General features: G+C 40.6%; 1 protein-coding gene across 1 annotated transcript in view; it reads left to right on the forward strand.

Moving 5' to 3' along the window:
• Positions 1 to 13,634, forward strand: part of LOC311435577 (uncharacterized protein) — an 81,097-nt gene extending 67,463 nt beyond the window's left edge. Inside the window, exon 5 of the mRNA XM_084516740.1 lies at positions 13,527 to 13,634. Coding sequence (XP_084372866.1) covers positions 13,527 to 13,531 — 5 coding nt within the window. The 3' untranslated portion in view covers positions 13,532 to 13,634. The remainder of the gene's footprint in view (positions 1 to 13,526) is intronic.
• The last annotated feature ends 964 nt before the right edge of the window (positions 13,635 to 14,598 follow it).

Here is a 14,598-nt window from a genome sequence, read left to right on the forward strand (position 1 = left end):
ATATTGGAATAAGTCTTCACCCAGAAAAGTTTCTGGTCTGTTCAGCCAGTGATGGAAACTCACCTGGGCTGTTGTAATTGGGGCCCATGTTGTGAACCGATCCTTTGTTATGTTATCTCTCCTGGACCCAAAAGACAGCAATATGATCTTTTTTCTTCGACCTTTCCAGTGTTCTTCCTGGTCATTCCTATGTACTAACTTTCAAGTACACATTTGATTATGGTTTACAGTTTTTGTTAAACATGGGTTTTAGAAGACGGGTTTTTATTTAAACAGAATGGGATCAGTAATGATCTAAACAAAATAGCAAATTATCTGTGTGTCCTGCCCCATTTTTCTCAAAACATGATGTAACTCTTTGTATTAAAGCTATTCCTTTTAGCTAGTGAAATCAGCTTCACCAAAGGCCCTGCCTGGGTGATCTGGCAGCTAGTCTCCATCTCACCAGGGCACCTTTTTTTTTTTTTTTTCCTTTCAATCCTCCTTCTTTGCCTCTTCCATGGGAACAGGAAATCATCTGAGTTTCTGCGAGTCTCCATTACTAACTTAGTACTGGGTTGTGTAATTTTTCTTGGCATTTCTTGGGTGTTATAGAACAGCCTGGAGCTATTTCACAATCAGCAACATCTATAAAAAACCTGACTGTAGAAATACACTGACATTCACAAATCAATCATAGCTAGCCCTTAATCCTAAAGCTCTCCCAGATTTTGCACAATGACATGCTGCATCTGTCTGGGGCTGGTGTGTCTTTGTTGCCTTCATTCTCTGGTATTTCTGCCTCTTTTCACGGACACCTGAAACTTCTCAAAGAAGAGCCCTGAGAGTTCCTCAAGTGACCCAACACCAACATTCCTCTTTTTGGGGAATGATGGCATGCGCCTGGCAGTGAAAAACCCCTATTGTTTCAGATAGCTTTTATCGTTTTTGAAGTGGAGGTTGAAGTGAAGAACTCCTAGAAGTTGTTGCTGTTATTATAACTAAAACAGCAGTCTCTCCTTCTTTCCCTATTTTCAAATGACATCAATGGGGCATTTAAATGAAGCTCTTTGGGTCCTGAGGGCATTCCAGCACTGGCAGGGAGCTATGGTAAGCATTCCAGGTAATTCATACCTGAAAGAATTCAAAGGAGAGGCAGAAAAACTTATTTTTCTGAAGAGTCGAAGTCATAATCCTAAAATAAAAGAAGGAAACTAAGCAAACAGGATTTGGCTGTAAAAAAAAATCACATGCCTTGTGTGTGTTGTGGGGTTTGTCCCATGGCCCATCTGAGCTACAAGGCAGTGTAATGTCCAGATCATGGCATGCGTTCATAGGCCTTTTCAGCTACTCAAACGGCCTCAGTGCTGTAACATTAAGATGAATGCGCAGACATCTCTCTCACACTGTTCCATGTTGTTTAGGTGAAGCTAATCCTTTTAGAGCCAAGATTGCAAATAGCTTCCAACCAAAAGCCTAATTTAGATATCAAAATTTCATTCCATTTTTATACAGAGCCTGGTGCAATGAGATCCTAATCCATGACTGGGCTTCTTTAGCAAGATGATGAACGATCTTTAGCAGTATGATGAACAGATCTTCCATTTTGTGCCAAGAGTGGTGTGGGGCCAAAAGAAAATGGCAGAACACAAGAAATAAAATGTCTATGGAGAAAGAGGAGGAATCCAGGGAGTGCCTAGTCTTTGCATTGTGCTGATTAAATTTCTACTGATGTCAGTGGTTTTGAATGAAACAGTTGTTGTTTGATATAAAAATGAAAGATGGAAATGATTATTTTTAAATGCTAGGCGGCTATGCTGCAAGATGATTTCTCTTACAAGCCTCTGTGTTTATGCATTTCTGAAACCATGAAGGAAAGTTTGCCTGTCAAATATGAACTTTACAAGCTTGGCACTAGTGCTTATGAAGTCTTGACTCCACATCTGCAGGTAGTCTCACTACTTTAGTGGACCCCCTTCTGGGAGTGGAGATGCATTGCACTGGACCATGTGAAAATAAGTATATTTAGTGGAGAGTACCCAAGATATACTGAGCTATCTTAAACTCTCCGTTCCACGCCAAGCATCCTCTCTGCTGAAAATTCAGGACTATGCATTGATTTGCTTTGTATCTTGGGTGTGCACATGGCTGACATTATTCACTTTATAATTTTAAAATCTGAATCACATATTTTGCCTCTCCTATTTTTCTCCTATCTCAGCTCACCTACACTCCAGGAGCATTCTGATCCCATAGAGATTAAGGTCAAGAAGAAAAACTAGCTCATCAGTTTATGACTGTCTTTATATAAGGGACTTCAACATTTTCACCTAGTTGTTTTCACATTAGTCCAAAGACATTAGGTCGAAGCTTTTCAGACCTTAAAGATTAAATTGCATGCCCTGGGGAGAAAGCAGATGAGATCTCTGATCCTTGTCAGTGTAAGCTGAAGAAAATTCCTTTCTGATCCCAAATCTAACACAATCGCAGCCTGAGCAGATAAGGAAGACAAGCTGTAGGTTTCAGCTGTTAGTCTTCTTTTATCATAACCTTTTTTTCCATGTGCAGCTATGATTCAAGGATTTGGAGTGAGGGAAAAAATCCAACACTCCCAGCTATACAGAGCCCAGTATTATCAGGACCCAGGTCCACGTCTGGGCCACCTTAACAAGTGGTCCAGTGGAGGAGAAGCTATGGATGAGCATACTGGCCCTCATCTCTTCCCACTGAGGTTTCTCAAAGCAGATTAGCTATTTCCTCTGGAGCAGTGTCTGATCTAATGTCAAAACCAGCTAGGGTGAGATGCCACCAGAGGTGTCCTTGGGCACCTGGAACAAGCACAGGGCTGGCTGATCTCTATTCACTGGGGCTGCGGGACTCCAGAGTCCTTTGGACCAGCAGCTGGGGACAAAGCTGGATGGCTTAGGGCATCTCTAAATGCCTCTTGCTTCGTCTGTTTGGGAAGCTGGTTTGTGCACTTGGTAATGAGTACGCTGCTCCCTTTCCAGGCAGTTCCAAAGTATAAATAGCCTCATGTACATAAGTTCAGCTCTCAAACCGTAAGTCTTTTCCAGCATGAGTAAACCTGTACCGTCTTTCTCCCCAGACTACCATAAATCTTTTATATGGTATGTTATATCTCTTTGAGGAGCTGGATAAGTTCAAAACATTGTTGTGATCTTCTTGTGCTCCTACTTGTATTCCCACATCCTTCTCAGTGCTTAAGCACAGGGAGAGAATGAATTTCTCTGCAGCAGTTTTACTGATGCTGTGTACTAGAGCAGATTCCCTTTGCTACTTCTCTTTCTTATTTCCCTTCATATTTATCCAGGGGTTATGGTAGCTTTTAGTTGTAGCATTGCAATGTGACAGTTACCTTCAGCAATGTGCATGTTGAGGCTGCTATCACAACTCTGTCTCCCAGGCTTTTATCTGTGTCCCCAGGTCCTAGGTTCAGGTTGGATGGTGACCGCCTCACCTTGAAACTCAAATTGCTGTCTCCACAGTCTGCTATGCTACCATTTTTATGTTAACCTGCAGTGAACACCATGAGCAAATATTTTATATTTCTAAATGATTGATAAGCTATTAGCGCTGCCTCAGGGACTGGTCCCTGTGGACCAGGCTGGAATGGGCTCAGTGACAAATACATCTCTGTCAAGACATGACAAGATTCACCAATCAGGCATTTTTAGCTATTTTAATGTGTGTTCTGTTATTTCTGTGTAAAATAATTTTAAACAGCATGTCATGTGCTCCTAAATCAAATGCCTTGTAGAAATTCAAATAGACTGTATCAATACACATGACCTTGTCAAATGTGCCTGAGATTCTCTCAAAGAAAGGTAATATTTAAAGCCTTGATTTTCTAGTATATGGGACAACATGAGTGCCATTTGATCAAGCATCTGATGTACAGCCTGAGGCACTCGTAGCTAATGGTGTGTGAAGCTAATGCTTTGCTCTTAAAACTTTGCTCTAACCCTGATTAAAAAGCGATATTAGTGCTTTGATGAATGACTGGAAGTAACTGGGTTTCTGAGTCGGCTGAAATTATCTTTGCATGCCACGATTTGTATTTTGGAAGGGCAATAGATGAAACTAGGCCACTCATTTACAAATTAATTTGGGTTTTAAATCAAAGAAGGCTGAGCTGTAAACAAGACTGCTACATGTCTAGCCAGCTTTTCTCAGACATTGTCAATCATTTGTATTTAGGACTAGCTGGCCTTTTTTCCGCTTTACCCCTAATGACCCCATAGCCAGAGAAAAATGTAGATGATTATTTAAAACCAGTCATTGCTCATTGTACCTAGTTTCTTATGATTTCTGTCCTTATTGCTAGCTTATTCCCTAACAAGGTGCCAGCTCAGAGGCAACTGTGCTTATGCTGCAGTTCTTCAGGCGTAAATGCCAACACACTTTAATAAAGTGTACAGTGGGTTTTGGTATAGATGAGTGAGCTGAATTCCACTCGTATCACACTGTCTCCCGGATACCTGCAGTCTGGACCATTACCCAATTGTCAATTAAAATTCCAGTGAGACTGTGGACTCTTATTCTTAGGGCTGTGGCTGTAATAAATTATTATGTGTCTTTTGAAGGGGAGCTTTGGAATTTGAATAAGCTTTATCCTAAGTAGATCAGAAAATTTTAGCCCAGAAGATATAAAACAGATGATATGTCTTTATTTATTTATTATTACTAATCCATTATCATCTATATTTATCCCAGCCAGAATTTGCACAGAAACAACGTAAGTGAACTAAAATGAGACAAAGAAGAGTTGAATGGAAAGTAATAGAATTGGTGAGACCTTGACCCTATTTATCAATGGCTTGCATATCTCTACCATGCTTTTGATTTCTTTCTTACAACTGTTTCTGTAGGGCAGTATTTAATCAAGCACAGCAAAACATCGGGGTAGGCTTGACCCCATTTCTCTTCATCTCAGAGCCAGAGAAGCTCAGCTAAAAGAGCTATTGCTACAAATTGATTCATGCCTCTCTTTTCAGACCAACTCTGCAATTTCTGCTTCATAAGTTACCCCCCTCCTGCTCATATTCCAGGGTCACAAAAACACAGAGCTGCTCTAAGAGGAATGCTGGGGGACATTTACTACTGCTCCCTTGGAGGCAGGATCTGCTGTGGGACATGCAGACCAGGGGACACGGTGACAAGGAGCTGCTGGAGGAGATACGGGCACAGCTGCCATGTGGTGCCCTCTGCACAGGCAGGGACAGCTCAGCCTGGTCAGAAGCCTGTAGCCATCAAGAGACTGAGAAATTACTGTGCAGTTACAGGAGGCTGCTGTGGACAGAAGAAAGCCAGTGAAAGTTGGGGGATTAAATATAAGACTGATTGATTGATTGATTGATTTATTGCCTTTGTTTATCCAATACTATTAAAATAAATTGTCAGGTTAACTTGTTCTTTCAAAGACACTTTTGAATAGTTAACAAAGGCTACTCTGCAGAAAGCATTTATCAACACCTTCACTAAGCAATTGTTTGCCCAATCTGCTGCTGGATTTCATTGCTGCATTCCTTGCAATCCCTCAGTAGTTTCAAAGCAAGGAGGTTTTCCAAGAAGCCACTGAATCGCTGCAGGTGAAAACTGAGACATCGCAAGGAATTTGGCTGTGCCCCTGTGCCTACAGGCTGCGCAGGGAATTTGGTCACCTAATGCTCCTGTGAGGACTTTGGAAGCCCCCATGTTCAAGGGGCCAGCTCTGAAGGTTTTCAACCTTTTACCTTGGAGTGAAGATGAAACTCACCCATAGCAGAGCCCATCACTTATTGTCCCAGAGATAATGGTATGTCTAACTGGTACTGAAATCGTTAGAAACCAAAGAGGAGCTACTGAAGGCACCACACTGGTTCCCCAGATGGAACAAAAGGGATTAACTAGAGGAAGGTTTATGCAGCAGACAGCATATTTAGCAGTGTGAGCAAGCTCACCAAGCTCCCCCTGGCAGCCTGGCTTGCCCAGCTCTGGTGCTGGCTGATGGAAGCAGTATGTCAGATGACGAATGTGGCAAAACACAGCAGTGTTTGCTCTGGGCTGTGTGTTTCCTGAATGTGATTATATGTCTGTGGGAAACAGGTTCCTTCAGCCTTTCTGGCCAGCTACAGGAGATGAATGGGATGTTGGATGTTATTTGTACCACAAGGTTTCTGGTTCAAATGTCATCCCAGGTGGCTTGTAACTAAATATTGTTACCATTTGATTAGAGCTCTGTTTTTAATATCAATTAGCCAGTGGAAAAGGAGCTTTTGGTTTTCCCCCATCCTTAGAAGACAAATATCCACAACACGGCAACAAATTAGCCCTGCAAAGCTCGCCTGTTGTTGTGGGAAGCCCCAGATGAGGTACCCAGGCTGGAATGGGCTTCTGGTAAAGGGGCTAACCGTAATACCAGAATTAGTGAGCATTGATGCACTCTTTGTGGTAGAGGACTTGACTTTCAATTTCTTACTGATCTCATGTAGGATTGGTTCTCTTTAATTACTTGCTTCTAATTAAGAAAGGAAAAGAAACCCATAGTTGTAATGAAGGGCTGATTCATCATATAATGAAAGAAGAATCCTCCACCAGTACAAACTGTTACTGCTTCAGGCTTAAGGAGAGCTTCAGTCATCTGAAAGGCTGTCCCATGACTTTGGACAAGTGAAATCCACAAGCCTGTTGCAGCCCGCAGTAATGATTAACATACAAGAACACTAGCTTTGGCCTCTTGGCAAAGATGCTTGATTAAATTACTTGAAGCTGAAGTTCAAGGAATACAGGTCATTCATAGATGAGAACATGTGTAATTCCTCTTCTCTGGGTGCTTTCTCAGAGTTGTAACAAGGCCTCCTACTCAGAAAAAGACATCATGGCTTAATGTGGGTGATGAGATAATGCTGTGAAGAATAATTCCTGAAAGACTTACTCTTCTTTGCCTTGCCCTCTATAATTCTCATCTCCATAGCAGGAATGCTGCTATAAGAGATCTACTGCCTTGAACCAAATGCTGTAAAAATATTGTTTAAAAGAAATACAAGTAAAATAAAGAGCCTTCCTCCGTAATGCTAATCCATCATTTTACCTTGTAAGCAGGGGGTGTTTCCTACATTCACCTTGGATAAGAGACCACCTTCACGACTCTGAGCCGAAAAGCTGAATACGCTCCTGAGATGCAAGCATGAAAGACCACAGCGGAAGTTTTTGAGTATTTATTCATATGTTTCAGATTCATGCTGCAAACTGGAAACTGGCAGGAGGAAAAAAAATAAAATAAAAAAGAACCAAGGAACACAAACTTCTTAGTAGCTCGTTGCAGCAAAACCCATCAAGGTTTATTTTTATCCTGTCCCAAACTTTCATTAGTCAGAGTCCCTAAAATCATTTTATATACTGAAGAGAAATATGATTGTATAAACACAGGAAGAAACCTTTCCATTTATAACTTGGAAAATATGGCCTTTACTAAATGTTGACTTTTCTTTAGGTAGTCTATAATAAATTAGAGTTGATAACAAAAGTGACTGAGATGCAGTACAAAAGAGCAAGTGGGTGGTCTGGAAATAAAAGAAAAGCAATATGGATTGACTTAAAATTTTCAGAGTCTCTAACAAAGCAGAAGATTTAGCTATATGACAATTTGACTTTTTTACCTCTCTGATTATTCAATATAGGATAGTAATAATGATCATGATATCTCTGAAAGCTTTGATGCAGAGGAAGATCTGAGATCCCAATTAACTCAGTGTCCCAGTGTTTATTAGGAAAGCAAACAGGGCAGTTATAACACAGAAAAAAAAAATAGGGGATTTCTGAAGACATGCTGAAGATTTTACAGGTCAAGAAATATCTGGCTATTGATTTCCATTTAACATATTTAGTGGTTGATGCAAAATCACACAGGCTACAATACTAAAAGAAACGGTGAAATATGAATCACACATATATGAGTAAAAAATGGTTGTTTTGAGGTGTTAGTCTAGCCTCAACAAAATTTTGGGAGAGATGTAAGGGAAAAATAACTCCTTCTGCATGACAGCTGAAACAGGGAGCTGGTGCCAAGTATTTCCAAGAGGTTGGTCTTGCCAGAGATGGCAATGCTGCTGCTGCTGGGAGCAGTACACTGAGAAGACCCTAGGGCCATCAGAAGGGGTCTAACCAGCTGCAGATGGGTGTGTACATAGTCCTTTGTTTCAATTTCATGTTGGTTTTTGAAGAAAAAAACAGGAGTGCTTTTCTCCCTCCCCAAAGATATGCTCAGGGAAATGTAATTTATTGATAAGAGAATTGCAAAGGTAGCTTTCTCCTCACCTGGGGAAAATTGGAAGAGAGATCACATAATCTCATGTATTCTTGCTTATATGTCATCGAGGAGTCATCTGAACTCTTGGCAGTTGAACTTTGCAGGGTAGGGAGCACTGAGAAACAAAAAGCACTGGTATCTAGTTACTGCCTGTCTTAAAAAGGCATGTGCAAAGAAAGCTTTTCTGGTAAACAATACTGTTGTTTTAGTATTAACAATTAGACTGTTTGATAAAATGTCTGATATATAATTCAGTGAGAGCTGTGGAAAAATGAATGTCTCTTTCCATATTCATTATTTATGGTACTCATAGTCCATTATTAGTGTTATTCAAAGAAGATAAAATGATCTGGTGAGTGATGGGTTTAGTGTAGACATTTATTTGGTGGAGCTGGATCCATAAAGATAAACAGAACCAAGCATTAGTCAGAGTCTGCAGACACTAATGAACAGGAATGATCTATACATGAATAAATTAATGGATTATTAACATGAGAGAGATTCACAACATCAGTCTGTATTTTGTACGAAATTTTGAATTAGATGATATACATTCTTTTTGATCTACTGCATATTATGGACATGGACCAAACCCTATGAGATCTGAAGACTCATAGGGGAAAGTTTCACTTTTTGAACACGGGCTTCGTGTAAACATTACAGCTGACCATGACACCTTGCTTACAACAAGGATGAAAACCTTAAGTTATTGGACTTCCCCAGAGGTGAAGAGGAAATTGAAATCCAGCTCAGACTGTAAAGGTCAGGTTCGTCTCTAAAAATATACAGCATGTTTAACTTTCAAATGACAGCAGTTCACAAAAATTGCCAAGCGATCAAACAAGGTGGTATGTCTAGTGTTTAAAACCCATCATTTATTGACAAGTGTTGAAGGGCCAGGGCAAAGCTGGGGGTATACCTGCAGGGAGGCATCTGACAATACCATGTGCATCTTGCCTCTACACCTGAATATCAAAAGACAACACATTCTGCAGACATAGGAGCAGCTGGAGATGACTCCATCTCTGATAGAATTTTCTCTGGCCCGGCTGCTCACTAAAAGACTCACATTTTCATATATTTGAATAGCATGTGGTCTGAACACTGCTGGTGTGGCTGCCCCTGCTGAAATCTCCCATTACTAGAAAATCTTTGGGTGAATGCATGAGGACAAGTGTCTCCCTCCGGGTGGATGGGGAAGGATGGCTGACAGTGAGCAAGGAATGGCACCAGGTCCCCAGCTGACGTGGGCACAGCACGCCTCATGCGCAGTTCTGTTGGCAAGGCAAGATGTAAGCTTGCTGCTGCCTTCTGCAGCTCGGTCATCCAGGTTGGCGCAGTGAAGGTCCCTTGCATCACTCTTTTTTTTGTTTTGTTTTGTTTTGTTTTGTTTTGTTTTGCAAAAGGAAACCAACTTTTCTATAATTATTGTACATTAATGCTGCCATATGCAAAGAACAAGAGACCCATCTATTCCATCCGAAGTCATCAGGAGTTAGCCCAGGAATAAAATACTGTGGGGATTTGTGATGAAGAACACAAGTGGCATAAAATGCAGAGGTTATTTTCACTTCATTGTGTGGGGATACTGGGAACTGAATTAGTTGGGCAAAAGTATAGGCCTTGGAAAAAAGCAAGACTGTTACATAAATCCTAGTAATTTCAGTAATAAAATCAAGCTAGAGTGTTAGGCAGATACTATCAGCTCCATTTTAAGGAAGCTTAACAGACCAGATAGGTTTTTTTAATCCCTTTATGTTTTATTTGAATGCTAAGTAAACATCTGAGCTCTACAATGTATATAAGCTGTGTGAAAGATTAATGTGGAAAAAAACAGTCACATTTACATACATCTGGAAATAATTATTGTGCATTTAGTGCTGGGTATAGATATTGTCATAATTCCAACCTCAGTGACACAGGAGGCATGGGAGCTCATTAGCTTTTCCCCTTTAGAGAGACAGGCTCAAAGCTTGCTTTCCAGCAGGAACGCAAATGGGTTTGTTCGTTTCTGCTCATTTATAATGTGCTCAAGGACTCCTAGAAACCTTGTCGGTCTCTACTGTTACAATCAGACCTCTGTGGCTGTGGCCTCTAAAAACATCTTATTTTGTATTTTGGGAAGTACATCCTGTCTCCTCTCTTGTGGCTTTCCTGTTCAGCCTTGTAGCCACTCCATCAGTCACCCCACCGTGCTGTCACTCTGCTGGCTGCATTGCTGCCCTGGCTTGAAGACTTTGCAGAAAGCTTCCTTTTGGACTAAGGCAATTATCATAGTGACTGGCTTAGTGACCTCAGTGCTGTAATTTGGACTTTCCTAGCAAAGCTGTCCTGCTGCTGTTTGCCCCTGGGGTGCTGATGGAGTAATGGTGGGAACACCCTTGAAGAGTGTTGCTGTGTGACACTGGCCTCAGGACTTGAGTGGGAGCTCCCAGAGCACAACAGGCTTACAGAAGGCAGAGTGCAAAAAAGTATCAGGGAAAAAAGATTGGTTGCATTTGGGCTGGAACAGGTTGGCTCAGTACCACTCAATTGCAGGCTATTTTTGCATCAAACTACTGGGTGAAGTATGAAGGCATGGGGCAGCTGTCCCATAGTCTAATACAGTGTAAGATTATGCTGAAGCAGATTTCAAAAATCAATAAGAAAACCACTGCTGACATAGTGGGAGCAGCATATGGTCTCCGTGTTATCCAGTTACTCAAGCCTAAGTATACACTTGTGCACAAATAGCAGGGTAAATGAACACTTTATATTGATTATGCAGTTTGTGGTTTAGAACAAGATGCTTCGAAGGGTATGCTCTGAATTCATCTGCACTTGACATGACAAATCTCCCTCTTGTTTTCAAATACTGCACTGGCAAGGACATGCTTTGAGCTCATTTACTCTCCTCAAGAACCAAAAGTAACTCTGGTGGAAGTTTCTTGATCCTGCATCAATATATCAAAAAGAACAGATGTGCCCATGCTCTTTCAGGAAGACACATGAAAGTTTTCCCCTCAAGGCATCTGAAACCTCCATTCAGATTTAAAACGGGCAGAATGATAGCTCATGAAATAAAATAAAATATCAGGAAAGACACATGAGGAGGTTAAGTGGCAGGGTCAGAAGTAAGATGAGAGCCCATGTATTGATTTCATGATAAGAAAATGATGGCTTTCACAGAAAGGATTAATTACTCTGAACTTCACAATCTTGAAAAATAAAGTCTTGACTTTTATCTCAGCTGCAAAATTCAGATATAAATTCGTGCTTTCCCCTCCCTGTATCCCCAAAAATGTTGATTCTGGTCTGGATTTTAATTTATCTTGTAATAGGAATGGAGTCTAGCATGGAAATTTGGATCTTGACCCAAATATGGTGCAGAACAGGGCAATATTGGATAAAATTATATTCCAGCCTTATATTCTGTGGTCAGGTTTTCTATTACAAACAAAAAATAGGAACAGATCCTGAGTATGCTAGTTGCTGATACCCCACAAGGGAAAAGGGTGGTCATTTGATCATGTATGGGCGATCTCAAACATCTGTGCTGCAAATGGTACAGATGTTTGAGATTGCCCATACATGATTAAATGACCATCCCCATGCTGGCCTCACAGCCTGCTGTAGTTCACTACATCAAATTTCACCTGGCCATACATACTGAAAATTTCATGTACCAATAAATCAAGCTTTTCATTTGGGAATGCTCATTATGCATACCTTACATGCTGTCATTTCCCCATTTTCTTCTTTCAGTTGTTCAAAACTAGCGAAAAGAAGTGCCCTGGATCAAAGAAGGTTTTTATTGCATAATGGACTAATTTGACAGTTATATGAGCCTAAACTGTGTGACCCGTTCCTTCCCGTTCCATGATGTGTACCAAACCTACTCCATTGCACTTTGTGAAGTCCAACGTGGTGCTGCAGACTGTGGAGCAGCTTTGGTGCATGTAAAACAGCTTTCGTTCAGAGGAAAGTGGACTGGAGGCCCTGCTCCAGATGTGCAACCCGTGTCATTAGAATCTCAACCACATTTTGGTCAACCAGACACATACTGGGAATGTTTGGCTCAGAGAACCAGTCCACATTAAAACCCTTGAACTGCATATATCACAGCTCCAGCTGCTTCCCTCTACCGATCCATTGCTACTGGGCAAAACTGCTTGCTAAAGTAGGTTTACCAGTGAAGCCTTAAAAATGCAATCTCTCCTGATTTTAGTGAATGTCCAGAGAAGCAATCTGACGCCAAATATCATAGAAGTGGACAGGCTGATTACCCTTGTCAAAATGATAACACATTCCAAATATATATATATTTTTTCATGTGGCTGTACTTCTGTGGCCAAACTCTTGCATACTGGGAAGCTATGGTGATCAACAAAGGAGAAAACAACAGTCCTACACAGAAATGAACACTGAGAGTGATCTGCATCTAAATGCAGGGCAAAGAATAGATTAAATGTTGTGCAAGGAGTAGAGTAGTGCAATGGGAGATAGGATACAGAAATGAAATTGTAGGACTTTTGGCCATGGTATTCCTGAAAGTGGGCTCTTTAGCTTACGTTACACTTCAAAGAGGTTATAAATGGGTGATAAGGAAGGTGTTCTCATTTCCTTGAAGTCAGCAAAGCTTATGATCTCCCATTGCAACTGCCTCAGGATGCAGCTGCATGCATTTTCATCTGTGGACAAAAGCCTGACATGATTGTGTACCTTTCAGGCATTTACACAGGCAAAACTTAGGAACTAACTTCTCCATCTGAGAACTATTCTAGGTGCTGTAATTATGTACATGCAACAAACAGCAGCAAAACAAATGAAATTTGGTTTCAAGTTGTAACTGTCCTTAGGGTCCAGGTTTCCAACTTCTGTTATAAACATGCCTTTGAACGATTTGTGGATGAGACCATAAATGGTTGCTATAAGGATAATTTCAAGCTTGTTAAACATCACAACTTCATTTTTTTCTCATGAACAAAGAATAAATTTACCAGGACTATAGATGGCCCATACAAGGACATCCCTTGTGGTCACTTAACTGCAGCATTCAAGTCAATTTTGTGCTTATTTCTCTAGTAGGGGAAGATTTTGCATTAAGTACTCCTTCATAAAATAACTGCTCTTTTATAAAATATCTGTGTGTATGTATATAGATGGTGATAATTCATTGCGTTCAATGAGTGCATATGGTGAAGAAATAACTGTTGAAGTTTTCTTTCCTAAGTCTCAACTTTTCCATTTTAATTTTTAGGTTGAGAAAGGCTGGTAACCACACCCGCTTCAACAAAAATAGCTCCTGGTAACAACGTGCATCAGATGAATTTTTTGTTAATCTCCTGAAAGAGGAAGGAGAACAAAGGGAACGTGATGGAGCCACAGAGAGAAGTGACACAAGGACTAGGATTTCACCACTAGAGAGTGTATTTCTACTGTGCAACTTGACCTTTTCTGCTCCCAGAGAAACAGATTCAAGGTGGGGATCTAGAAATATACAGCAGTTTGAACAGCATTGCCTGAAGTCTTTTCTATGGGTCTTTTACTAAAAGGCACATCAAGGAAGTACTGTGTCCTTGGAAGATTAATGCATTGCTTCCTCTGTGCATTGCTTAGCATGAGTTTCAGGAAGCATTTTGCAAAGTAAGATGTATGTAAATTGGAATTAAAGCTTATACTGAGCTTATCCTTGAGACAGATGGTTACACATTCAAATTTAAATTTTAAGCATTTTAATAAAAAAAGCCAGCTGAAAAGAATGTATACATATTTTTAAAGTTTTGTCTTCAACTGTGTTTTTTCTATCACTGCACATTTTCTTTGGGACAATGCTGTAATTTTTAACTTAAAGATTGTTCTTTGAAAATTCTGCCTTGGCTTCTGCTGGCCTGTCTCCAAATCTGCACTACCAAAGCCACTGCCTTGCCATGGTGTACCTATAAGAAAAATACACATCTAATTGTTAGAGAAATAGGGAAAATGAATCTCTCACATGCATGAGATGCCACTTTTGTTTAAGGAAATGAAGTTTGTATAGGGATTCTTCACTTGACCTCTGCTCTCTGCCCATGGTGGCATCCACACACAGCTTTATGCCTCCTTCATTGGTCATACACTCAGGCATGTCATATCCCACTCATTATGCTTGAGACTTCTCTGTCTTGCTGCAGCCCACTTCTTCACCAGTCCAGTCTTCACCAAATTGTGCCTCTAGCCTGGAAATTTACGTCTTAGTCCTGAAGCTAGTGAAACAAATTAATTTCTAATGTAATTGTGTTGATTTTAATTGTGTTTACTATAGGGGTGAGTCTGACCAAATCTTTCTCTGT

This window comes from Aythya ferina (genome assembly GCF_964211825.1).
Source record: "Aythya ferina genome assembly, chromosome: 4".
Taxonomy (NCBI): Eukaryota; Metazoa; Chordata; class Aves; order Anseriformes; family Anatidae; genus Aythya; species Aythya ferina.